Source organism: Pristis pectinata, chromosome 11 (genome assembly GCF_009764475.1).
Source record: "Pristis pectinata isolate sPriPec2 chromosome 11, sPriPec2.1.pri, whole genome shotgun sequence".
Lineage (NCBI taxonomy): Eukaryota > Metazoa > Chordata > Chondrichthyes > Rhinopristiformes > Pristidae > Pristis > Pristis pectinata.
The window spans coordinates 43848758-43876322 of NC_067415.1; the positions used below are offsets into that span (position 1 = coordinate 43848758).

Genomic DNA, 27565 nt, shown 5'->3' on the forward strand with positions numbered 1-27565 from the left:
ATCAAAATTACAAGGTAGCTTTATATGCAGTGTAGGCAAGTTACAACCTGTTTTTAAATAGCATTTTCCTCAGATGAACTGAAGAATGTTTTAAAACTTTTTTTTAAAACACACATCTGCTCAGTATAAAAATAGTTTGTGCAATGAGAAGCAAAAGATCAAATAAAAACTAAAAACTTACCATGCCATATCCCATCACTGCTGTTGGCGTTGTGGCTGGGTAAGCCATAATGGGAGGAGCCTAGATCAGAATCATTTGATTACAAGATAGCAAAAAAATTTAACCACAATTACAAATATACATTTAAAGATAACCTCCAAACCCAAAACAATATGCTATGTAATTATCCAGTCAACTATGGTGTCATTTGCAAAATAGTGCAATGCACAGAAAATGAGAATGCGCTGATGTTGCATTTCCTCAAAGTTCCCCAAAATACAAAGTAATTCACATACGTTTTACATTGAAGTGTGGTCAATTACCTAATACACAGAATTGCAGCCAAAGTTATACAATTGGTTAATCATACTAGAATGTGAAATTTTCTTAAATTTCACAACAGATTTGAAATTGCAAAAATATCCCCTGAAACTTCATTTCAACAAAACATAGGATTAGAATCACAAAATAGTTACATAATGGCTGTGCTACTAGACTGGTAGACCAGAGACCCAGACCAATCATCTGATAATGAGTTCAAATTTTATCAAACCACTACAACTAGTGACAGAAGGTGAGAAAACTAGTGACAGGAGGTGAGAAAACCAACACAGCAAGAAAAGGCTTCTTGAATTTGCTTATGTTAATTTATCTTTCACAGCCCATGACTGTATGGTAGGAGTGACTGAAAACTGTGTGCAGGAAGTCCCAACATTATAATGCATCATTGTATGGGATTTACTGTGGCAGATTAACAACAATCTTGCTCCTCAAAATAGGGCTGCAGTTTGGGTCAGCAGCAGCAGTAGAATTATAGTTCAATGCATTCCACTCTACCATTAACATCAAGCTAAGAGATTAACTCTGGCTAAATGAAGATATAAAAAACATGCCCCAGGACCTGTTACACCCAATAATGAGATGCCAACTTGGTGAAGCTACACCATTGGGCTAAGCTACATGCATACTTACCAACTATAGCAACATGTTATAGAGAGATATAGATATAGATATAGAGAGAGAGAGATATAGATATAGCTATAGAGAGAGAGAGAGAGAGAGAGAGAAACTATATAGCAACATGTTATAGAGAGAGAGAGAGAGAGAGATAAACTATATAGCAACGTGTTATAGAGAGAGAGATAAACTATATAGCAACGTGTTATAGAGAGAGATAAACTATACAGCAACGTGTTAGAGAGAGAGAGATAAACTATACAGCAACATGTTAGAGAGAGAGAAACTATACAGCAACATGTTAGAGAGAGAGAGATAAACTATACAGCAACATGTTAGAGAGAGAGATAAACTATACAGCAACATGTTAGAGAGAGAGAGAGATAAACTATATAGCAACATGTTAGAGAGAGAGAGAGAGATAAACTATATAGCAACATGTTAGAGAGAGAGAGATAAACTATATAGCAACATGTTAGAGAGAGAGAGAGATAAACTATATAGCAACATGTTAGAGAGAGAGAGAGATAAACTATATAGCAACATGTTAGAGAGAGAGAGATAAACTATATAGCAACATGTTAGAGAGAGAGAGAGAGAGAGAGAGAGAGAGAGAGAGAGAGAGATAAACTATATAGCAACATGTTATAGAGAGACAGAGAGAGATAAACTAAAAGGATCAAAACAAATATCACCAGGTTTGCCACATCCAGTTATGAATGGAAGTGACATAACAGTGAGAACTACAGCTACACAGCACCAGGGACCCGGGTTTGATCCAGAACTTGGATGTTGTACGTGTGGAGTTTGCATGCTTCACCAATGATTTTGTGGGTTTACCCGTGGATGTTCTGATTTCCTCCTGCATCTCAAAAAAACAGTAGATTAGTTACCTACTGTAAAATGGCCCTTGTGTCGTTGGGTGATAGAAGTTGGTGAGTTAATGGGCATGTGAGAGAGGTTACAGGGAAACAAGTTAGGGATTGGGAATGACATGAATGCTCAGAGCTGACTTAGATTCCTACAGGAAAATGAGGAAGTTTCATTTCTAGCTCCACACTCAATGACAGAGCCCAGTATAAAAGACAAAGATTTTTTTGGCCTTCCACAGCCAGAAGCACTTCATGAATGATCCACGCATTTCTACTCCAGAGGACCCTATTATTACAGAACTAATTCAATTCACTCTGCATGATATCAAGAAACAAAGGAAAACATTGGCTAGATCAAGGGTCACAAGTCTCTGACAACATCCTAGTTGTGGTGCTGAAACCTTGTGCCAGAAATAGCAATGCTTCCAGCCAAACTATCCTTGTACACCAACAGCATTCAGATCCAACCAACAAAATGGTGTAGGTACGCACCGTGCCCAAAAATCATAACCCCAATCGAGTTAGTTTATTTTCCATATTCAGCACAGTATCTTTGAGAGCATTAATCAAGCAGCACTTATTCACCAAGCTCACTGATGTTCAAGTTAAGTTCTGTTGGGACCACTTGAATAAGGAACTATTACAGCTTTCCTTCAAAAATAAACAAAAAGGAACCAAACTCCAGATGTGTGATGGAAATATCTACACATAAAAAGTAATGCAACATTCGCCAGAATGGGATCAATAAAAACTTACTCAATATTGAGGCAAGTCAATAACCAAGTGCAGCAAACCCAGGACTGGTAAGTGACAAGTGCGATTTGCACCCTACAAGTGCCAGGCAATAACCATTGCCAAAAGTCTCAACTCCTGCCTTTAGTATTCAATACCACTAACATCACAAGTTCTGCTTCACTTTGAGAGTGAATACTAAACAGGAACATAACTGAACCAGGCTTGTCCTGTGTTAATAGAACAGTTCAGAACCTCTTCACTTTTGCACCCTGTAAAGCATGTACATTATTATGAAATACTCTCTACTTGCCTAAATGAGTGCAGTTTTGATGATGCTCTGGAGCTTGATACTATCAAGGACAAAGCAACTCTCTTAACTGGCATTCCATTCATGTTAACTACTTGCTCCTCCACTGGAAGAGAGAAGGTGCTAGGAAAACTAAATGGGCTAAAGACTGATAAGTCTCCTGGACCGGATGAGGTGCATCCCCGGGTTCTGAAGGTGGCGGCTTTAGAGATAGTAGAGGTATTGGTGATAATTTTCCAGAATCGATAGACTCCGGCATGGTTCCAGAGGACTGGAGGGTCGCAAATGTAGTTCTGCTGTATAAAAAAGGTGGGAGGCAGCAATAAAGGAAATTACAGACCTATTAGTCTGACGTCGGTGGTGGGAAAGTTATTGGAATCGATCCTCAAGGATGAGGTTATGGAAGACCTAGAGGTGCAAGGCAAGATAGGTCCTAGCCAACATGGTTTCGTGAAGGGAAGATCCTGCCTGACCAACCTATTGGAGTTTTTTGAAGAAATCACAGGTAGGGTGGATAAGGGAGAGGCAGTAGATGTTGTGTATTTAGACTTTCAAAAGGCCTTCGACGAGGTGCCGCACAAGAGACTGATTAATAAGATGAGAGGTCATGGAATTACAGGTAGGATAACAGAATGGGTGGAGCATTGGCTAGTTGGCAGGAAGCAAAGGGTGGGAATAAAAGGATCTCCTTCTGGTTGGTTACCGGTTACTAGTGGTGTTCTGCAGGGGTCGGTGTTGGGGCCGCTTCTTTTTACCTTGTACGTTAACAATTTGGATGATGGAGTAAATGGTTTTGTGGCTAAGTTTGCGGATGACACCAAGATAGGTGGAGGAGTAGAGAGTATTGAGGAGACAGGAAGGTTGCAGAGAGACCTAGATAGTTCAGGAGAATGGGCAAGGAAATGGCAGATGAGATTCAATGTTGAGAAATGTGCAGTTGTACACTTTGGAAACAGAAATAAACGGGCAGATTATTATCTAGAAGAAGAGAAAATTCAAAGTACAGAAGTACAAAGGGACTTGGGGGTACTCGTGCAGGATACCTTAATGGTTAACCACCAGGTCGGATCGGTGGTAAAGAAATCAGATGCTATGTTGGCATCCATTTCGAGAGGTATAGTGTATAAAAGTAAGGAAGTGTTGATGAGGCTGTACGGGGCACTAGTGAGGCCTCATTTGGAATACTGTGCACAGTCTTGGGCCCCATATCTTAGGAAGGATGTGCTGATGTTGGAGAGGGTTCAGAGGAGATTTACAAGGATGATCCCCAGAATGAAAGGGCTTACCTATGATGAGTGTTTGTCAGCTCTTGGACTGTACTCACTGGAGTACAGAAGAATGAAAGGGGACCTCATAGAAACATTTAAAATGTTGAAAGGACTGGACAGAGTAGATGTGGTCAAGCTGTTTCCCTTGGTGGGTGAGTCCAGGACCAGAGGGCACAATCTTAGAATTAGAGGGTACAGGTTTAAAACAGAGATGAGGAGAAATTTCTTTAGCCAGAGGGTGGTGAATTTGTGGAATTCCTTGCCACGTACAGCAGTGGAGGCCAGATCATTGGAGGCGTTTAAGGAAGAGATAGATAGATATCTAATTAGTCGGGGTATCAAGGGATACGGGGATAAGGCCGGAAATTGGGGTTAAAATAGTTTTTTTTTGCCCCCCCAATTTCTCATTTCTTTTTCCCTTTTCTTTGGAGCAGACTCGATGGGCCGAATGGCCTACTTCTGCTCCCTTGTCTTGTGAACCCATCATGGCTACGATGCAATTTAAAAAGAAATACTACAGCAACTCACAAATGCATCATTCATATAACCAAACAAACCCATGAACTTTAATACCCAAAAAGAGAACGGGAACAGGGCCATAGGTCCACTTCAAATCACACATCATTTTGAGTGGGAAGTGTATCATTGCTCCTGCAGGAAAAGTTCTGCAACTCCCTAATGATACTCATTATATGAGCTTCTGTGATTTAAGGTAGCTCACCACTGCCATCTCAAAGCCAATCATCAGGTTCAGCAAATAAATGCTGAAATTTTAAGTAGTGCCCGTTACATATGCACAGAGCAAGAACGACAATGGTGCGATAGAATAAACATCTTTACTGATTCATATTAATCAAAATACAGAAACTGAGCAAATAACAATTGTGGATCCCCAAAGTCTGCAGAGACCTAAAAGTGCGTGACTCCCCTAAGTCCCGCGCCAAGAGTGAAGTTGCGCACATCAAAGGTCATCGTTGCTCCACCGAGCAATCAGCCAGCCAGTGCACATATGTGAACAGGTGTACACATGCGTACTGCCACATTCTTGCCATCGATCCACCAACTGGCATGTGCGTATGCACAGGTATGTGCTAGCGTATTCACCGCATTCTGCGTACGGTTCATCCCTCCCCCTTATAGGAGGGGACTGCAGGAGAAGAAAACAGGTTAAGAGAGCATCCAGAAACACTGAGAAGATTTTTCCACCACTATTCTGCCTGGTATCGGTTGACCGGCTGAGACACCTCGTGGACTGCTGCAGGGGGGCGGCTTCTCTCTGTCTTCCTGATTAGCCGATGCAGAGGTTAGTGGGCTGTGAAGGTCCTCCCCTCTTGATGAAGTGTCCATTGGTTCATTTACTTGAACGATAGCTTCATCGGCAGGGGATGCTTCTGTGGCTCTGCCAGGTCCTCCGTTGCTTCGCTGGTGTACGTGATCCAAATGTCGCCTGACAATTCGTCCATCTCGCAGTTCAAGTCCTGCAACTTGACTATTACAATGTTAGACGATGGCTGTTGCCAGTTTTCTTCATGCGCGAGTCGAGTGTAGACCTTGTCCACCACTTTCAGCCACCACACATAGCTTCTCGCAAGTGCCTCCATTCTGACCACCCCAGGGTGAGTGTCATGCACCTTGCCGAGTATGCACTTGTGGCCTTGAGAGGGAACCACTACTCGACTAGCCCATAATCCTGTAGGCTCAGTTCACATTGGTGATTTGTAAATGGTTGAAATTCGGGTGAAAGGCCAGCGGGCCAACCAACCTGTAGTGCTCTTTTTACCTGGGATAGGAGTGGATCGTGGGCTGTCCACTGCCTAATGAGGTGACTTTTGATTGGTGTTTCACCTGGGCTTTGTAACAGGTGAACAGAAGGGTGCCGGACACTGTACCCCCAACAATTCGTAATCTGCTTAAGGCATCAGCAGTGACATTTTTGTTTCCAGGGGTATACTTCATTGTGTAGGAGTAAGCAGATAAGGTCAATGCCCATCATTGCATTCTCGGTGGTGACATTTGTTGGATACCTCATCTCCCTCATTAAGCCCAAAATCTGTGGGGATTTTGAGAGGCCACCTAAACATGTACAAGTGGAAGTGCTTGATGCCAAACATAATAGCTAGGGCTTCTCGGTCAAGCTGTGGATAATTCGTCTCCACCTGAGACAATGTCCTTCAAGCAAAAGCAGTGCATCTCTGTTCCGAAAGGCATTCGATGTAGGAGGACGGCCCCAACTCCATACAGTGAGGCATCATGTTTCTTGACTATAGGCTTTTTAGGATCATAATGCACCAACAAGGACAAAGAACTGAGGGCAGTTTTTATTTATTCAAATGCATGTTGCTCCATTCTTGACCATTCCCAGTGTTGGTCCTTCTGGAGTAGTCAGTATAAGGGCTTTAACACTGCAGCTGATTGATTTAAAAGCAGTTCTAATGCGTGTCACGTTTCCTGGACGTGGATCCTCTTTTAAGGCTTTGATTTTGTGCTTCTGTGGATGGAGACCTATTTTGCTGCCTTCAAAGCCCAGGTAATCGACTGAATCAGCCAAAAATGTGCATTCCCCTTCTTTACAGTAAAGCCAGCTTCCTCTAAACAAGCGAGTACTCTGTCTGGTGTCTCAAGATGATGGGACTCTGATGTATCGGTTGCTAAAATAGTAAGCACAGACGCGAGGAATATCCTTCAATACATCATTAATAAGGCATTGGAATATCCTAGGTGCAGAACTCACTCCAAATGGCAGCCGCTTGTACTGAAACAGGCATCTGTGTGTATTGATTGTCATAACATTCCAAAAATCTTCATTCAGGGTGACCTGATTGTAGGCGTGTTTCAGGTCTAACATTGAGAACTGTTGGCCTCTGAACAAGGTTGCATACAAGTCCTCAATCTGTGGCAGTGGATATGCATTCAGTCTTGCGGGGTTTGAGGTCAGTTTGTAGTCGCTGCAGAAGCGCACTGATCCATCAGACTGGAGGATGGGTACTATCAGAGCCACCCATTGAGTACTGCAGCAGATCTATCACATCAACTTTCTGTAGGCTGTCTAGTTCTTCTTCTATCTTTGGGCCCACAGCATACAGCACTGGGCGGGCCTTGTGAAACTTCAGCTGGCAGTTCTCCTTAAACAGGAACTTAGCCACTGGACCATGGTATTGACCTGAAGCCTCTGCTTGGAATACACACAGGTGCTTTCGTAGTACAGTATTCAATGCAGGGCTTCCCCCAACACGATTGATGTAGGATAGCACTGATGGAATGTTTTTAATCCAGTTTCTGCCCAGCAAATTATGCCATTAGCCTCCCCTGACAACATGCACCAGTAAGTGGAACAGGTCTCCATGGTGGACAACTTCTGCCGTGAACACGCCCCGTACGTCGACGCTGTCTCCTGTGTAGCTGTGAAACACTGAACTTGGAGGTTATAGTTCTGGAATCCGGCGTAAAGATGATTCGCTTACGAAGTGATGGCTGACCCGGTATCCAGCTCAAATTTCACAGGCTGGTTGTCTACTGTAAGCATAACCAAGTATGGAGGCTGGTTCTGATGGTCCAGTTCATGGGTTTGGAAAATAGTGTCCACTTCTTCGCAGCAGCCATCTCCTTGTGTGGAGTTGATGGTCGAATTCTGTTTCATGCAGCACGTTGCTTTGCGAAGCACACCTTCGAGGTGGCGCACCTTCTGACAGAACCAGCAGATGGTCTTTTGATGCTTGCAGTCGGACCACTGGACATAACTTTCACCAGATGGCACCTCTGTGAAGGCTGACGTGATTTTGACTGGAAGCTGCGGGTCTACAAAACGCTGGCAAACACTGAAGTTTTCAGGAGGGGGCTCTCGCTCTAATACTGCCTGAATAAGTGGTGCTGGGAGCAGTTGAATCTGTGCAAGGCCTCTCTTGACTGCCTCCGTGACAAGCTATGGAGCACGCTTTGTCCCAAGACAAGTCATGCTTTTCAGACAGGAAGTCGTTTCTTCTCATCAGAGACTCCAATAATCAACGCTTGGATAAAGCATCACTTCTTTGAATTTGTTCAGTTGGATGTCTTTGTATCTGCATTCCTGCACAGCCAGAGTTAATCTTGTGTTGAAATCATCTATGTTCTCATCGGGGGTCTGTCACAGCTGCAAGAACCTGAAGCATGCCGTAAAGAAATTGTCCTGCATCCCCTAAACATTGTCTGAAACCTCAAACACACTGGCCAATTCAGCTTTGTTCTACCAGTGCAGAACACCAAAGTATTTCTGCCCAATTTCTCCCAAGTGCACACAAAGCAGCTTGAGTTTGGTAGCTTCCTGCAGCTCCACCGTTGGTGTTAAAACTGGTAGAAGTTGGATGTAGTCCTGGAAGGTTTTCTTCCATTGTAGCCAGGTTTCTGATGTTGGTTTTGCCATAGTTGTGGCCCAAAATGGATTGTGTGCTTTAAGTAGAGAGGCCATCTTGTTTTGATCCTCGTCGCCAATTGTTACGTATGCATGGTGCAAGAACGACAACGGTGCAGTAGAATAAACGTCTTTACTGATTCATATTAATCAAAATGCACAAACTGAGCAACTTACAATTATAGATCCCCGAGGTTTGTGGAGACCTAAAGGTGCACCAGTCCCCGAAATCCCGCAGCAAAAGTGAAGTCGCACTCGTCAGAGGGCGTCATCGCTCCACCGAGCGATCAGCCAGTCAGTGCACTCATGCGTATAGGTGCGCGCATGCATACTGCCACATTCGTGCCATTGATCCACTGGATGATTGACTGACCGGCATGTGCACAGGTGTGTACGTGCACATTCGCCACATTCTCTGTACAGTTCATCTGCACTGTTCAATAGCCAGTATCCAATGAACAAATAAAAAGTTTGTACTGGTCATTACAGAATCGCAGTAAAATCAGCCAGAACTTAAGGGAAACAAGATGCCCAAATCTAGATTCTCAAGAATTCAACAGCAGCAGTTTGGTTAAACAAATGTGGTACAAAAACTCTCCAGTATGAACAATTGCATGTATACTTGTAAATTAAATGCATATTAAAAATTAAAATAAACAATATCAGGAGAAGCTTTGAAGCCATCTCTGTCAATAATTTAAAGGGGCACTTTATTTTGAATAGTTTGATAATCATTTCAAATAAGCAACCTCATTAGAATTTAATAATCAGGCAGGTGATAAAATGTAATTCAATGTTCACCAATTCCTGCATGTGAAATATTCCCTTTTTACCTTGATATTTACCTTGATGATAAGGCACAACTATTTTTTTCCCCCCAGCTTATCATCATGACCTCTTCAGAAATGGATCATGACCATGGTACAAATACATAGACAAGACATGGTTCACGAACCATGCCATGTCATTCTTGGACTTTTCTCAACAAGAGAATTTAAAAAAAACTTCAATCAAAATATTGGGGAAACCAAAAATGGGGTTAAGTATTTATTGCACCCACTGCCCAAAGTAATAAAGATACCAATTACCTGCACCTATCTTTTTACTTAAATTCAGTAATCCATTAGAATGAATGGCTCAGGTCAGTACATTAGCACATAGTCACTGGTCTCTGTGGCAAGTCCTGCTCATCTGATTTCCATGTTTCATTACAAATGGAAGTCAGAGATGAGCCAATTTGCAAGGATGACATAGCCAGTGTTTCTTCATGGAGCTGTTGGTCATAGTAAGCATGATCTGTCCCATTAAACAAGTCCATTATTATCAAATCTATTTTTAAAACTTATCCTGAAAATAATGAGTGTTTTCATTTTCTTCCTTTAAGAGAGGTTTTGCAATTTGTGATACTTTGGTTGTGTGGTTCATCAAGCTAAAATCTAACCACATTTCTTCCTTCCCCACATATTGCAACTAAATGATTTACACAAGACAGTCAAGAATACAAAAACACAAGAGCAGCAGGAAAAGGCCACTGAACCTTTCAAGCCCGCCCTGCCATTCAATATAATTAAGGCTGTTCTATCCCAAGCCTTGGTTTCTTCTCTGTGCTAGATCCCCATAGCCCTCAATTCCCAGTCTACCTCCACTTTAAATAGTTCTAATGAGCTACCCTCAACAACTCTCTGGGGCAGAGAATTACAGAGATCCACCAGTTTCTTTGAGAAGAAATTTCTACATACCTCAGGTTTTAAATGACCGACCCCTCACCTTGAAACTATGTCCCCTTGCTCGACATTCTCCCACTAGTGAAAACATCTCAACATCTACTCTGTCATGCTACCTTAGGATCTTATATATTTCAATAAGATCACCACTCATTCTTCCAAAATCCCAAAGAATACAGTCCCAACTCATTTAAATTCTCTTGATGGGACTATTGTCTTGTATCGTAATTAGCCTGGTTTATCCCTCCTAGATTGCCTCCAATGCTGCTTTATCCTTTCTTAGGTAAGGGACCAGAAATGTGCACAGTACACCAAGTGTGGCCTCGCCAACACCCTGTACAAAAGTACCAAAGGCAATCTATGATTTGCTTCAGTTTTTGGTTTTAGAGTACTATCTTCATTTCTGGTTTTCCATGGATAGAAACGTGCCGTGTATTTGCTTAGGGAAGGCTAGATAGATTTTGGTTATAGTAACAGAAAATGGAAATGGAGACCAAGATTGTTGGTGCCATCTCAAAGTGGATGATGAATATTTGTTGATCAAAGCTGATCAGTCTGGAGGAGTGATAATGGAGGGAGATGAATTGAAGCAGTAAATATGGAATTATGATGCACAGAACACAGCAGTTTCTGGAAATTTGAAATACACAGTAGATCAGGTAACATGGAGAAAACAATATAGAGTTAATGTTACAAATGGATAACATGCATCTCAGTTCCAGTGGTCTTTTTTTTTCCTTCTGTCCCCTTTCTCTCACTCTATTTGTACACCTCCAATCCTACCTGACCTGAGTATTTGCTGAGATCCAGCATTCTTTTTTATTTCAGATTTCCTGCAATCGCTGTGTTCTGCATCTCAATTCCATTCTTTCAGAAAGGTCAGCTATGGTTAACAAATGTTCATCGCCTCTTTCAGATAGCATTAACAATTTGTCTTACATGTGAAAAATCTTGGTCTTCGGCCAATCACAGCCATTTCCAATGCTCACTCCACCCTTCCTTCTTTCTGTAACTTGAAGCATGCCTACATTCTCACTATTCCATTACTGATGAAGGTCATTGACGCAAAATGTTAAATCTATTTCTCCCTCCACAGATGCTGCCTGACCTAAGTATCTTCTGCTCAGTTTTTATTTCAGATTTCCAGCACCTTCAGTTCCTTTTCTTTTGATTTTAGTTATGATAGCTTCATGAAGGGCCTACCCATCTCTCATTTAAAAGGGCAGTGCAGTGTGCAAGAAGAAATGCTCAAGTTCCAGAACAAACTTGGGAAAATATGATTAACAGCAGTGTTAATTCATAGTGCTATTTAGTGCTGCTTCAGGCTATCACTTGTAAAAGTCAAATGAAACTATTCCATAAACATTTGCTATCTGCTACAAGAATATTTGACAAATCACAAGAAGTTCTCCTAGTTTATCAGTAAGGGATAACTTACTCCACATTGTTTTAATATAGCTAAAGTTAAATAGAACTAGAAATTCTCCAAGGCAAATCATGCTTTAAACAGAGGTGTAGTTTTGATTTTTAGGCACATCAGCCACAGGTGGTGTATGCTTCACAAATTAACATATGCAACCATTCATATTCAGTGTCAGACCACTGCCAAAGTAGACGACTAAAAGAAACTGGAGAACTCATGCATTACAGGCTACTTTGGCAATTTCTTCACACATGAAGAGTTCATGAAACCACAGGCATACACACCACATCTGACTGGAAGAACAAGAAGAAAAAAAGTGTGTGGGGGGGGTGGGGGAAGAAGAGTGGGGAACAATAAAAGATTCCATATATCAATTTATATGGAAGTTTTCTTGAACAGATTTGTTTTCATGCTGTCATCAGGGTGACATTTAGAAGAAAGACTTAGGCAATGGCAGCAGCAAGTTTTGAACAGCAAGTTCCCAGCAGATGAAAAACATAACAGCTGCAAGTAGTTTTCAGATCAGTAGCGATTGACAACAGCATGCAGCTTAAAGTAAAATGATTTCACTTACGTATTGAGGGAAATGCATGCCATTCTGCTTTTCAAAGGAAACAATTGCATAAACCATCAAATATTTAGTCAGACTGTACTCTTACAATCAGTTCATACATTGCTCATATTAAAAGGGCAAAACGACACACTAAATTTTAACTCATTCTTTCAAAAATAATCCAAGTCAAAAATAATTTAGCCTTAAACTACATTTAATTTTTAAAGCTGCTTGATCTCCTGTACGAGCTCTCAGACAAAAAATACAAATATGTCACACACACTTCCTCACCTTTTCCCCTTTATACACTGTTACTCCATCTATCTAATTCCCAGGTTTTGTTGGTACTTCTAAGCAGTACGGACTTTGGTTTCTCTCTGTCAAATGACCAAGGAAACCCATCACTGGTTACCAAGTACTCCACACTTGTTTCTTTGCTAAATCTCTGCCCATTCACACAAAACCCACTTTTCCAGTAGTAGGCAACTTACTTATAAATCAAGCGATTTTATAAGGCTATAATCTACTAGATAACAATCTAAAACTAAAAAGAGTATTACAATACCTATCAAGGCATTATTTTGAGTGTTACTTTAACCAAGCAAGAATCCAGGTCCTCAGTAATAAGTCTAATCTCCTCAATCAGGTATAAGCAACTGATTCATGCATCAATTGCAATCCACGTCTGAGCTCCAGTTCTTGAGGGAGGTTTGCCAATTAATTGACACCACTGACAGAAGCCTTTAAGGAACATTGAACTTATATTAGTTTCAGTTGTAGTTATACTATGGTGGAAATGAATCTCTCACATTCAGTGATGGCAACTGTGACATTCCTGTGAAAGGGTTAGAGTTGTTGGGAGATGATTTATACCATGAGTACTTGGAACCTTCCACTATGGCTCACCCATCTACCTACCACAATGCTGAAATGAAGCACAAGGCAGGATACTACTACACCAGGAATGACACACCACAGACCCAGTTCCAGTGTCAAAAGAAATTCAATGACCTTACTCAGCTGGTTAAGGTTAGCAGTTACTGACAAAACCACCAGAGCTTCGATTTTCATTCTCATCACAACTCCAGCACTCACATACGTTTGTGAGTGTGTCTACACCTGTTGCAAACATCTCTTAAACTTTTTGAGATACACTCACTAATTTCTCATCTAGGAGGTGGAGGCCAGGAATCAGTGCCTCTGACCCCTGTCCATCCCACTAGATTTTATACTTCATCATTAGTAAGTCTCATAAGCACCCTCTTCCCTTCACTCTTTTGGCATGATCATGCTCATTTGATTTTTGATAATCAATACAGAATCACCAGAGACCCCACCTGCCCAACGTGCACACCCCACTGAGGAGGCCAACTTTGACAAGCAGGTGGATGAAGATGCAGTGTCAATGTATTTGAAATTCTCATGCACCAACTCAAACTGTGGCAACTCACAGAATGTGGAGGGTAGTGCAAAGGCAGAAATTTAACCAGGAGGTTGCAGCCAAGCTCGAGGATTACTAGAGCTAATGTTGCATTGTCCTAGAGGGAGAGACTACACAACGGTTCTGCTCCAAGAAAACAACCTACAGGAGAAGCCTGATGCAGATACACGTGGAGAGGCTTGACATTTTGTCTGATTTGGCAGAAAGCCCGTCAAAAGAAATTTGCACTGCTTTGTGGAGTCCAGTGCCCATCCTTGCCAGTCAGGGAGTGGTGGATGCCATGTCAGAAATGTGGACTCGGCCTTGGGATAGCAGGTGATGACAGAGCTATCAGCTTCCACAGCAGCACATGCAAAGGCTGCCTATCAGAGTTCCGCAGTGGAAATTTAGACCAGTGCCATCATGGCCCCAAATTCAACTGTTGGCATAAACCTCAGTGTAATCTGTGATAGACTGAAAGGCCACCTGTCTTCGGAAGTACCAGTGAATACATGTTGATGCAAAACAAAAATCTACTGCTTCTCTCTGGGCCACAATAACTGTGCTCCAACCATTGCCAATGCAACAGTACCTTCACATTTGGCTTTCAGCTCAGCCGACCTAGGTTAAAGCTGTTCATGCTGAGATGGTACAGTCTGAAACTGGGCCATTAGCCCAGAGCTGCTTGAGGTTCCCCTCTACAGCGAGGGAGCAATCTTCCAGTGGTTCGATTGCAACCATGTAGGAAGCACTGTGCAGCGGCAGCAGGTCAGACAGTATCACAAAAGGAAAGCAAACACAAAAGGGCAAGCACAAGAGGTAATTAAGTAAATGTGATCAAAGTGTTTGTGTTCGTTTTATCAGTGCTCTTATCATTTAAAAAGATCCTTCTTTTATCAATCACTTTGCCTTGAATCCATGGGCTTGTGCTTTCCTTGTCATGTGGCACTTCATCAAAGCCTAACTAAAATCAATGCAGACTACATCAAATGCACTATCTTTGTCAATTGAGGTGCACAAAATTATGAAAAGCCTACAGTAAGTGAACAGGAAAGGACGTACTTCTCTTGGGAAAGCTAAGGGTGGATAACTAGCTGACATTGCTTTAAGTTAGATGGTACAAAGTTTAGAGGAGAATGGAGGAAGGAAAAGTACGAAGACCAGTTGGGGGTCTGAAATCCACCATCCGAGACTGAAAACCCTGTCAAATTTTTAAAAAGTACATAGATGAATATTTGAAGAGATAAAGTGTACTGACAAAGCTATGCAAGCTAAGAGTTATGCTGTTAAAAAAATAGTTGTAAATAATTTTACAAGGGAAAGGAGCCAAATTCTCTGCTAACAGGAGCATTGTATTGTACGTGGAATGCTGCCACTTGACTGGCATAGTGGAGGAGAAAGAACTGCAAATTCTATTGGAAATTGCATACAAATTCACAATTGTGTATTCAGAATTCAAACAAAACAAAAACTGCTAACATGACAAAACAGTAAAAGCAGCTCATTTTTGTAGAAATATGAATTAATCTTCAGTGAGTTGATTTACATTTCAGTACAACCAGTAGTGTGCTCAACTTGAGACATTTCATAAATGTCACCCCTTACTCAAAACAGGAATATTCCTCAAAACTAGCTGTAAAAAAAAATTAACTTACCAGTGTAGCAGGATTCCAGGTTGTAGTAGGAGCAACCTTAGGTTGCCAGTTGGTTCCTCCAGTTAGTTTCTTTTCCCCAGGCTGGTTCCAATGAAGATCACTTCTTAGGCAAAGGATTATTTAATTAATAATTCTGTATGCCAATGCCAAACAGCACATCTGTCACTATGCTGTTCAACTGAGCCAAATGTTAACAAACCAAACTGAAATATAGCCACAGACCCTCAGACAAAAGAAATTGTAATTGCTGAACTAAACTGAAGCCAGATTATGCAGTTATAATAAACTGCATTTTACTAAAGACTTTGGTGTCTTCACATTCAATCATTAAGTTCATCTGCCAAAACAATAAAGACCACTGATGCAGATTTGTATTTAAAAAGTTCTAAAACTTCATCACTACTGATCTGTAATTCATGGATAGATTATGAACTATGGCCAGAGGAAGCACTGCACCATAACACAATAGCCTTTGAGTGATCCACTTCATGGCATCCTTTGGACATTTATGATAGCAAATTTAATTCTGCAAATAGGCATTCAAGTAATGATTGCTTATTTGCAGAAATAAGCAAATCACATGATTCAAATTGTCAGAATTAATATGGCAGGAAAAGGTTTAAAAAAAAATGCCCAATGAGAATCTTAGACACTCTCATGTTTTAAGTATAATGAAAGCAAGACTAAATTACTGTATTTTATATCACTTGTTTTTAGTTGTTTCTTAAATGTTACTATACATGCAAGTGAAAATTTAACATCCAGATTCAAAAACATAGTGAAAGCAACAACAAAAAAATCTGAATTCATATGGAAGTGGTGTAGTTACATCCCGCAATAAAAAGTGTTATTATCCATGTAATGTGTTGAAATTTGGGTCAGTAAACACATTAAATCAAAAGAGACCAAATTCCGATTTTCTGACACATTCTTTCACATTAGTTGTATTATCACCTGAACTTTAAAAAAAAAAATCAGCATTAATTTTTATTCCAGGAGAGATCAAATACCGTGACAATTACAAGTCATGTCTGGAGCTCATGTTTTATGAGACATTCTACAACATAATTCCCATGAACCAAAAGATCCAAGTTTAAAGATTTAAGATTGACAAAATTTTGCTATCATCAAATTTCTCATTTTAATACACAGTACAATTTTGGGCAGGAAAATATGCCATAATTTCTGTTGAATATATAGGAAGAAGGGGCCCGTAGAGAAAATAAAGTATTAGCCATTTCAATAAATATGCATAAATGACTGGTCCTTACTTTTTAGCAGATCCATTTCCAATTCCCAAGTCTGAAATACATGAAATTGACTTGCATTACTTGATCAGCACTGAGAAATAAACATTTTTAAAAAACACAACCACACCTGTTAGTTACTTACTGCCAACGAGATTAGCCAATGATGAATCCAAATCCTCTCCTACTAGCTTGTTTGGCTGCGGCTTTGAAGATTGTTGGGTCTGACTCTGCAAAGCTACAGTTGGTTTCAGGAGTCCACCTAATCCATCAAAGTCTTTGGAGGTCAGTAATGCATTACAATTAGAGCAATAAAAAACAAAAATTTTGCAGGGACACTACTTATATTTTGCCAATAAAGATCAAGATGTTAAAATCCCAACTCACCCATTCAAGCATGCCAAGCAAAGCCAAGGACCCATAGGTATGGATTGTGGAAAAAAATTAGAATAATATGTTTATAGAACAAGCCAGAAATGTAATTAAAGCACTGCAATTTTACTGAGTACATATCAACTGAACGATGAGCCAGAAAGTATTAACCAACATTATGTTTCTGCTTTCAATTATACCTTAAAAAAAACAGAATATCAACATGCAAGAATGAGCTAACATTGCTGCATGCAAGAAACAAACTGTCTAGCTAAAAAAAATTGATAACTCTTAAATAATTTTGTGAGCAACATGTCAAATACAAATATATTTGAAATACAATTGCAAAAAATGTCCCAGATGCTTTGAAAGTTTAGGACTGTCCAATGTTTAAAAAATAAAATTGAGAAATGATATAAGTTATTGCTGGAAACAGATTTTAGCTTGGCTTGTAAAAATATCTGTTGCGGACAATTGTCACACGATATGCTGCTTCTATTTTGTCAATGCACTGAGCAATTGCCACAGTGCCTTTATTCTGCATGCTAAACTCATTGCAATTTATGTGCATGCCTGCAGGGAAGCTAATTCAAGAATATCAATCATGGCCTTCATGAAAGAACACATCATTCATGGTGACATGGAAGGGAAATCACCCAGGAATATCAACTCCAAGAAATGCATTGCTATATCCAGTCAGATCAGTTTCCTCTAGTCTCCCATTTTAAACTGCAACCTTTATCCATAAGAGGCCAACACTGACAATGCAAAATGCCAAATATTTAAAACAACACAAATCTAAAAGGACCAACTGAGCAGTTGATTAAACATTTTAATACAATATTAAGTTATTTCACTTTGACTCCATTTTTAGCATCAAATACGGAACTTACTTCTATGCTAATAACTGGTACATGCAACCAAGACTGGTCATACCCAGACCAATACTACACTAACCTAACTGGTTTGTTAATATGGTCCACTGCATCAGTCACTGGATAATCCAACCTTAAAACCTCTCAAAAGTCAGAACGGCAGTTCAGACATTGGAGTTCCATATTCAGGAAAGGGGAAGATAAAAACAGTAGTGCAAAGTACAAATCTCTTCAAAGAGGTGGGCTCCCTCCTCCATATATGAAAGTAAAGACAATTTATTAGAGGGACTGAACAAATATGGGGAACTTTTGATCACTGCTTGAAATGTGCCACAGTATTAAATTTCATTGGCATATAAATACAAGATCTGAATACCCTGTAACATTCCAAATGAAGTGGTTATTTTTCAGTGACCTCTTCTCCAATGGAAGGGAATATTCTTACCACCAGAATCCATAATGCTATTGGCTGTGGAAGTTGATTTAGTCCCAAATACAGACTCGAAGTCAACATTAAGGCTTGCTGAAGATAGTGCCTGAGTAGCTGGTGAAGGAGTGAACCCTAAAAATACAGAAAAGCATGGCTACATTCAATAATGCATCAAGAGAGGGGAAAAAACTCTTCTACCAATCAGAATACAGTTTTAAAATCAGTGCACAATCCAAAAAGTGAATATTTCATTTGGCTACATTATTTCCAGCAGTAATGAGGATTAAACAATACTTTCTACAAAATCTTAATCTTTTAATTAGAAAACAACTTGAATATTTATTGTAAAAGTATTCTCTTTAACAAAGAGTTTCATTTTTGAAGAAAAATGTCTCCATATTATTCATCTCATGTTTATCTACCCCATGTTTCTTCCTTTCATCACACTTTGCCCCCCACCACCCAAATGAAGCAATGTTTCTGACTTTTCACCACTCAGTCCCCTCCCTAAGCTACTGTTTCCAGCTCCTCCCTATTCTTCCCCTTCAAAAGTTGTGTTGTTATTCAAAAAATTAGTAGGCCCACTGCATACTGGGGGAAAAAAAAAACTTCTATTCAGAATCTCCATCTCCTGTATACGGCAAGTAAAATCGATTCAAACAGAAGCAAAATTAATGAGGCTTCTGACACAGGAAGTCCTCAAAAACTGTACTGTCAGTATACATGCAATTTATTGGCAGTAAGTATATTACTATCACGAGTAAAAAGCCTAAACAAAGCTAGTGATAACTGAAAATGATACCTGCATATGTTCTCCGAGTATGACTAGTAAAACTGCACCAGTCTCCCCATGCTTAAGGGAAGGGCAGCTTGCGGTAGAAATCCTTAAAATGCATTTGCTCAACTTTCACGATGGTTGAGTCTGATATCTCTCAGGCAGTTACTATTGACTTGCACTGTCTTTGTAAATAACACATCTGATTCTGCCTGATGTGAAATTTACTACAGCATAATGTAACTTTAAGTGAATAGCTTAGAGGAGCCAAGTACATCAGGCAGCAAGGAAAAGATATGAAAGTTAGGCAAAAACAGGGTTTTGGGTTGAGCCAGTGGGAAAAATCTACATGGGACATAAACGTTAGCATGGACTAGCTAGGCCAGATGTCACGGTGCTATGCGCCAACTTCTAGACAGATGCAATATTCTATTAGCAAGAGCTTTTCTCACTGCAATAATAATTGCTAACTTAAGTCGCTTTATGCCAGTCAGCGTCAGAGATACAGCATGAAAACTGGTCCCTCAGACCGTCAGCAACCTACTCTTACACTAATCCTACCCTAACCCTTCTATCCTCCACATATGCTCATCAACACCCTGCATTTCTACCACTCATCTATACACCAGGGATAATTTATAACAACCAATTAACCTACTAAACTGCACACTTTTGGAATGCGAGGGGAAACTGGAGCATCTGAGAAGAAACCCATGTGGTCATGGAGAGAACGTGCAAACTGCACTCAGACAGCACCAAAGGTCAGGATTGAACATAGATTGCTGGATCTGAGAGGCAGCAGCTGTATTAGCTGTGCCACTCTAATTGGGGAAGATTAATTACTCTGAATGCTTACAAACCAAAATATTTCAACTATTAATGCAAGAAAGAAAATTCTTAATTCTTACCCGTCAATTCTAGAAATAGGGGCACTATCCAGTCAAGTCCCAAACAGCAGGTCTGTCATCGCCAATATCTCATAATTGCTCCCCTTATACAATGAGATGGACTATGACCTCACGATCTACCTTGTTTTGACCTTGCACCTTATTGCACTGCACTTTCTCTGTAGCTGTGACACTTTACTCTGTACTGTTATTGTTTTTACCGGTACTACATCAATGCACACTGTACTAACTCAATGTAACTGCACTGTGTAATGAATTGACCTGTACAATCGGTATGCAAGACAAGTTTTTCACTGTACCTTGGTACAAGTGACAATAATAAACCAAAGTCACTACAGTGGCTTACAGCAGAAATAGACATTCAACACCTTACAGTCTTTTACAACTGGTGAGGGCAATCAACTGGAAACCTAATTTGAGCTATTGTTTCACTTCCATCTCAACCATACTTCAGTTTCTGCCTAATTGAAATTGTTTAATGCTATGACTGAAACATTGACTTAAAAAAAATCTGAACAGCATTTCAAATTTATCGCAGTATAGAATTGGCAGCTATGAAAGAAAATGCAGAAATTTCACAATGCAAACTTTTCCAAAAATGTCATTTTGTGCTTCAATTACCTCAAAATATCAGTTGGGTATCGACACAAAATACGTTTGTAAGGAAAACCCCCAACGATCACAAGGTGTCATTTTTGCAGAACTTTCACCTGAACTTCTATAGAAATCACGCTACATACAGTATACTCAGGTTTTGCAAGTACCAAAAAGAATTATATACAGGAGGAAATTTCCCATTATCACAGGAAAAGCAGCTTTGCACATTAAGTGGAAATGGTGTGAACAGTTTAACGAACATATTACCACTTGCACATTTATATGGTGACCCATCCAGTACTGTTTAACCCTTTTGGTCAAGCACATTACTTGAATAAATCGCTGACAATATCACGTGGGAGAATGGATGACTTACACTGAATTAAGTACAGACTAGATGATTTTTTTGTAGGTAAAATAATGCAACCTCTGGCCTGGTAGACAACATAATTAGCAACATTGTTACAATCAGAATGCTGAATGTACTGCAATATTTAGGAAATGGGGAAGTATATTCCATGAAATACTGGGACAGTATTTGATTACACATTTTCCAAAGATTAGATAGTAAATCTGCGCACTTTAACCTATTTCACATGCAAAGGAGAGAATGCCCAGCAATTCAGTGCACAGCAACAAACACTAGACTTGACTAACAGCACTTTCAGAAGAAACCAGATGATAACCTACCTGCAAATAGACCAGCTACAGCAGGGGACTCTGTTCTAAACTGGGAAGCATTAGAATAGGCTGGAGGACCACAGAAGGAATCTGACAGATAAATTGTGCAAAGAGAAGATCAGAAAGATAAGCAGCAGTTCCTGAGCCAAGGACTGAAGGTTAAACAGAAATAGTATACAAAAAGTTAATTTCATTAAACTAAAATACACAAGTTTATTCTCAATTTTTAAAAAAATAATCACTTACTATCCCATAACTACAACATGCTTCAAGGATAATCATATTGATGACCAATTCTTAAAACATTACCTCCAGTACTTTAATTGGATTATCAAATTTAAGACCATTTAGCTTAACTCAGCTGAGCATCTTCTATCATTTAGTCTTTAGCATCATATATCTTCTGCTAGATTAAACCCACTGAAGCCCAATGATGCATACCAAATGCATCAATAAAGCAGATATTTCTAATAGATTAAAAGCAAACAGAAGCCAATAGTCCAGTGTTGAAAGAATTGACCTATACTAGGTGATAACCAATTGTTGATGAAAAAAATTGATGAAAATGGAATATCTAAAATGGAAGGGAACAGTGCAACCTTCTTGTGTGTACTGTGGAAAACAAATGAGATACTAGAGGAAGAAAAAGACACAACTGACTATTGCATTTTAATATATGATAAATTACATATTTCAGTCTTTTTGCAAAGAGATTAGGCAACCATTATGAGATGCAAGGTTAATTAATGCTCTCCTTTTGCAAGAATGGTAGGGGGAATAATGTTGAAATACAAAGCTGTTGTTTCTTTCCAAATTGAATTTTTAATAATAGTTTACTTGTACAACTATACTAATATGACAAACATTACAGTGTACCTCACAAATAAGCAGGGTAAAAAGGGAAAGCAAACCACAAGGGAAATTAAGTGAGGTGATCAAATGTAGGTCAAAGAATAAAAGATAGTGCAAAGTCATGGAGAATTTATTAACAAATCCAGAACTGGATGTGACACTAGTCTAAAAGAATTAATTAAACACAAAATAACCAGGCATGAAGCATGTTTGTGACAGTCAACATCCTTCCTTTCAGTGAGATCATCCGCAGGCATAGTGGAAAAGAAAGATGTGGATAAGAAAGATGGATGCTGACAAGATCCTGGAGGTAACAATGCAGGAGGCAGAGGAGAAGCTACTGCTACAGAAGAACCAACTGTGTTCAAATCAGTAGCAAAGACAGTTTCATGGAACAACAGTAAGAGGGCTAAATACATAAACAAATTTGGCCAATAAGCCACTTTTAAATCTTATAAAGAGAATTGGCACTGCATGAAGCTTTTTCATGACCCTGGTGACCTGTGTTCAATCCTGACCTCGGGTGCCGTCTGTGAGAGTTTGCACATTCACTGACCACATGGTTTCCTTTCACATCCCAGAAACATGTGGGTTGGTAGATTAATTGCCACTAGTCTAGGTGGATGGTTAGACTGGTAGTGTTACTGGGTATGTGTGAGAGAATAGGTTACAGGGAAATAAGTGGGGGAAATGGGACATAAGGGAATGATCAGAGCTGCCAAAGACTCAATGGGCCACATGGTCACTGCATCCAAAGGGAACATGGAAAAAGTACGATGAATTTTAGAGGGCAAAATGCTCCTTGAAAATGGCAGTATATACAGAATAAAAAGGCTATAAATGTTTCCTAAGTATGAGCACAGACTATTCAAGAGAAAATATCAGTATATTTTATAGTTGGATCATTTAAGGTTTTGAATACAGGAAATGACAGATATCTTATCCTTTTTCTCTCCTCTTCCACATTATGATACCGAAGTGATAAATTTTCCTAACTTCCAATTCTTGTTGGAGAGCGAGATCTTCTGACTGCTCTCTTAATACTCTGGATGGCCTTTTGCTGTCCATCTATTTCTCCTTTTGTCGTATGCTCCATTCTTCCTTCCTTACCACGAGGTGCCAAAAATCAAATAATATTAGGTAATGTAGAATTGGTTGACAACCTATTATTGGACTGTTGATATTGTGGTCTCTTCCCATCACCCCAATGCTCTTATCAGACACTTCAGTAAGTTTGTCACTGGTTTCCTTCAGTGCTTTATGTTGAGGTCCAAGTCTCACATAGTGGCAAGCTATTAGGAAGATCATCTGTATGAAGTTATTCTAGGTGCTGATGGGTATTGATTGATGTTGCCGAATTGGTGACATCTGATTTATTATACATCTTTGCATAACTCACTTCCATTTCTCTCTCCATTCTTCAGTAATTGGTGGTGGTCCCGGGTACTTGAACATTTTCTAAAATAAATGTGAACTGCAGATTCTTCTCTTCCAACTGACATTGTTTCTGTTATCTCAGAAGTTCATGTATGTTGCAGTTTTCACATGCTTCATTCAGCCTGGAGATGTTCTCTTGTAGTTGATCTTCACTATCTGCAAATAAGACTTGATTATCAGCAAAATAAGTTCATTTGATGTGCTGTCTTCCTCCATGGGGCGCTCCTTTATAAACGTCATCAATATTTGCAATGAATAGAGAAGGATGATAAAGCACATCCTATCTGTGCACAGTTGCAAAACTTGAAACTCCCGTTTTCATTCTTATAACACAGCAATTCTCTTTATAATAGCTTTGATGTATAATGGATCATTTGATGACTGACACCATTGAAACCAGAGCACAAATTCAATGGAACAACAAATCATTGCTATTTCAAGAAATTTGAGATACTGGTACAATTTTCTTTGTAGCAAAAAGAGGCTAATGGGAAATTTAGAGATTTTAACAATAAAAAATTTCAGACTTCGAAACAGGGGAAAAAGGATTCCCTTTTGGTTCTAGAGTCTATGAGTTTGATTGGGATTATGTGAAATTTCTTTATGCACCACTGCTTTGCATAGGAAGTATTGCAATAGATATTATTGTATCTTTTAAAGCAAGAACATTTGAAATTGAGGAAGGTACAAGCTATGAAGAGAGAACTTGGAAGTGAGACGAGAACAGAGTTGTTCTAGCAAGGTGTGGGTACATAAACAACTGACCAAGTGGTTTTCTTCCCTGCTTCAGACTTCTACATTTATTTCACGAAGCAGCAGAATGAAGGGCAACCAGGCTTAGCTAACAATAATGAACATGCACAAAAGCTGCATTTTAGACCATGGAAAAAGCAATAGTAGTGACTTCATTGGGGTTCATTTGGCACCCTAAAAAGAGAAGAAACTTGACACATAAGAAAATATTGAAAGTTTGGACTGGAAACAGAGCCAAAGTGACATTGCCAATTACATTTTTATTTTACATTCCTATCCTGGCTGCACAAGCCTTTAGATCAACATAGCTTCAAAATCAGAAGAAATATACTTTTGCTTGCTCTTCTTCAGAGTGGAGAAATATGGTATTCCTGCTTATTACGTCTTCCTGATTATTATAACACTTTTCACTTACTAGTTGAAGGTTCAACGTTATTGGCTTGCTTTTACCGCCTGGAGGTGCACTGAATAAGAGGTTAAACTGAGTGAGTATCCAAATGGAAGCAAGAACTGTATTAATATGCAAATGAGACAATTTTCCAGAAATGAGAGTCCAATCATGTTTCTTCATATGTCAATAAGAATAGTTAAAAGTGCTGGTCAAACTACAAGCGCAAAGGCCATTCATTAAATCAGGATGGAATGCGACTTGTGCAGAAGTAGTTATTCATGATGTGGTCCAGAGTGGGAGGTCACGCAATTTGATGGAGACGATACTCAGATGCAGCTATTGCAGTTCATTACTTAAGTTAACATATCAGACTAATGTTAATTTCAAGTCTTTTCCTGCAGAAGTCATGTCAATCAAATGAAGCTTTAACAACTCAAAACACACAAAAACTGTTTCAGGGTGAAATGTAGGAGACTGATCAATAAATTAATGATAAATTTATGATTAATGAATTAATAATCTAATGCAAATACAGTGGATAAATTCTTAAGGTGAGCTACCAGCCAAATAATTTTTTTTTCTTACCCGCATCCTACCTGGTGTATTATTAATTTAACACAAAGAATATTCACTCACTAGTGAGGAACAAGCCTTATTCAACTACTTTATGTATGTTTTATTTTCCTTCCAATTATAATTTATTATAAAAGTGTGCTATGTTTTCCAAGTTGGGAAACATAGGTACGATAGTGGAAAACCTTTCCATCGGAGTACCTGAGACAAAATGGTCTATCCGAGGAGTGTATTCATATTTTGTGGCAACAGAAGAACTTGGCTCAGTAAAAGGATTGAAATGATCTGGAGAATCAAGAAATTACATGTGTTCATAGATTAAAATTTCTTGGAGCATTGAAATAAGTTTCAATAATCAAGGATATTTTAAAAACTTCCTAACAGAAAATATAAAGAGTTAACTTTTTACCAAACATTTCATGGCTATGCGTCCTAGAAGTAAAGATCACACCATCTGAGAAGGCGACAGTGGTATTTACAACTTCATCAGCTTTCGTAAGAAAAGGATTTAAGCTTGGAATGGCTTCATCAGCAGCATCAGAAGTGGAGAAAGGATCTATAAACAGCAACAGTAAATAAAGCAGAAAGAAAAACAAGAAAAAATGCAAAGAAACATCAGGTCAAAAGACAAAATTGCTCAATTAAGGGACTTTCATTTAACTAAAATGATCAGTTCAAGTAGCTCATTGCTGATTCTATGTTCTGCCTGCTAAATTTGTAAAATTATTTATTTGCCACGAGAGTCAAATTCTTTTCCCCACAGTAATCACCCCAATGGGTGTGTTCTGCTGTATAGAAAACCTGCTCTGTGGCCTTTGTAAACATTTTATTTTTTCTTCCAAGAAACAAAATATTTCTGCAAATAAATCAAGGTCCTTTTAGTTTTATGCAATGCCTAGACAGAGAGAGAGGGGCAGATTTAACACTAACATGACATGCTAAAATCTGGCTCTTATATTGAATCTACACAATCAATAATGTAAACCTTAGAATCTTGCACATAGCAAACAATTTGCAAGAAATGTATTTTGTGTTTTTATTAATATCAATTCATTATGTAGTCTATAGTGAATTAATCATTCTGCAAATAGCAAGCTGCATCTACTGCAGTGAAGGCCAGAGACACGGCATTTGGATGATCAATCCACCAAAACAGAAGCTGGCTTTATAAACAGATCATAAATAGTGAAATGATGAGTAGCAGCAAAGTACACACATATGCAATCAATCCATTAATATTTCTTATGCCTTAACTTTGCATTCCAGTTCTTTTGGTTAAGCTTTCCTTTGAATGTTGGTCAGTTTCCATTTATCTTGAAAGACCCTGATGAATTTCCAGCCAGAGCTACATCTCCAAGTGTCTAATGCACAGCTCAAAGTTCCAATGATTTATTGCAAAAGAAATTTAGGTGACCAACAACGGTTAGGATATTAAATAAAAGCCTCTGCATTATCAATTCATCACTGGTATTTAACCAAGGCAATCAAGGTTACAGAATACAGTACGACTACATCTTCCTGGGCCAACAGGAGTTCCATTCTGGATTCTCGTCCAAATTACTGCTCTCTTGAAAACTGGGTAGCAAAGATTGACACAGTTGGTAGTTTCATCATCTATTAAGTTTTATAATTAATAAGAAAGCTTTAATATAAGCAGCAAGCAATGCCTTTTATGGAATGTTTAATTATAACCAGTATTCCCAATACCAAATGCTTATCTTGATTTTCCTGGTCCCATTTGCACCGATTCTGAAGTCATTTTTGCTTCAATAGCTGATAACATCTGACACTGCTCAGGCAGTTACTACTGTTACAGCCAATAATTTATACATTGGAAAGTGGGCAGATGAGCAGACTCTGTTACAGATTGTCAACTTTTTGTTCACTGGTGCAGCTGGGAACTGAATCTACATGCCACAAAGTCAACTGGTGGGCTCCTCTTGCAGTGATCCAAGCTCCACTGTCAATTTTTTGCCAATCCTGGATAGCTTAATTGTGGGAGAACACTAGCTTAATGAGACTCTGCAAAGGAACAGGGAATCTGGGATTGGGGGCAATAGGGATGCAGGATAGCGTGTGGAAAGCCTTTGGTATCAAAGGTTAAATGATGTTTCAAAGCTGCTTCAAGTTTGATGATTTTTCATAAAGACTTGCAATAAAGGGTCATCAATCTGAAACTTCCTCACCTGTATTTTCTGTTTTTCAAAGCCCAATGT

General features: G+C 39.3%; 1 protein-coding gene across 35 annotated transcripts in view; it reads right to left on the reverse strand.

The window, feature by feature from the left end:
* picalma (phosphatidylinositol binding clathrin assembly protein a) overlaps positions 1 to 27565 on the reverse strand; it is a 120558-nt gene that overhangs the window by 11179 nt on the left and 81814 nt on the right. For 4 of the 35 annotated variants that reach the window (XM_052025573.1, XM_052025586.1, XM_052025572.1 and 1 more), the window contains exons 13-21: positions 25759 to 25905; positions 25551 to 25634; positions 21353 to 21433; positions 18398 to 18514; positions 16851 to 16982; positions 16730 to 16760; positions 15459 to 15561; positions 12405 to 12431; positions 182 to 241 (exon numbers count right to left, since the gene is read on the reverse strand). In XM_052025573.1, the coding sequence (XP_051881533.1) occupies positions 182 to 241; positions 12405 to 12431; positions 15459 to 15561; positions 16730 to 16760; positions 16851 to 16982; positions 18398 to 18514; positions 21353 to 21433; positions 25551 to 25634; positions 25759 to 25905 (782 nt within the window). The remainder of the gene's footprint in view (positions 1 to 181; positions 242 to 12404; positions 12432 to 15458; positions 15562 to 16729; positions 16761 to 16850; positions 16983 to 18397; positions 18515 to 21352; positions 21434 to 25550; positions 25635 to 25758; positions 25906 to 27565) is intronic. The other 31 variants (XM_052025608.1, XM_052025580.1, XM_052025578.1 and 28 more) reach the window with 25 other exon arrangements.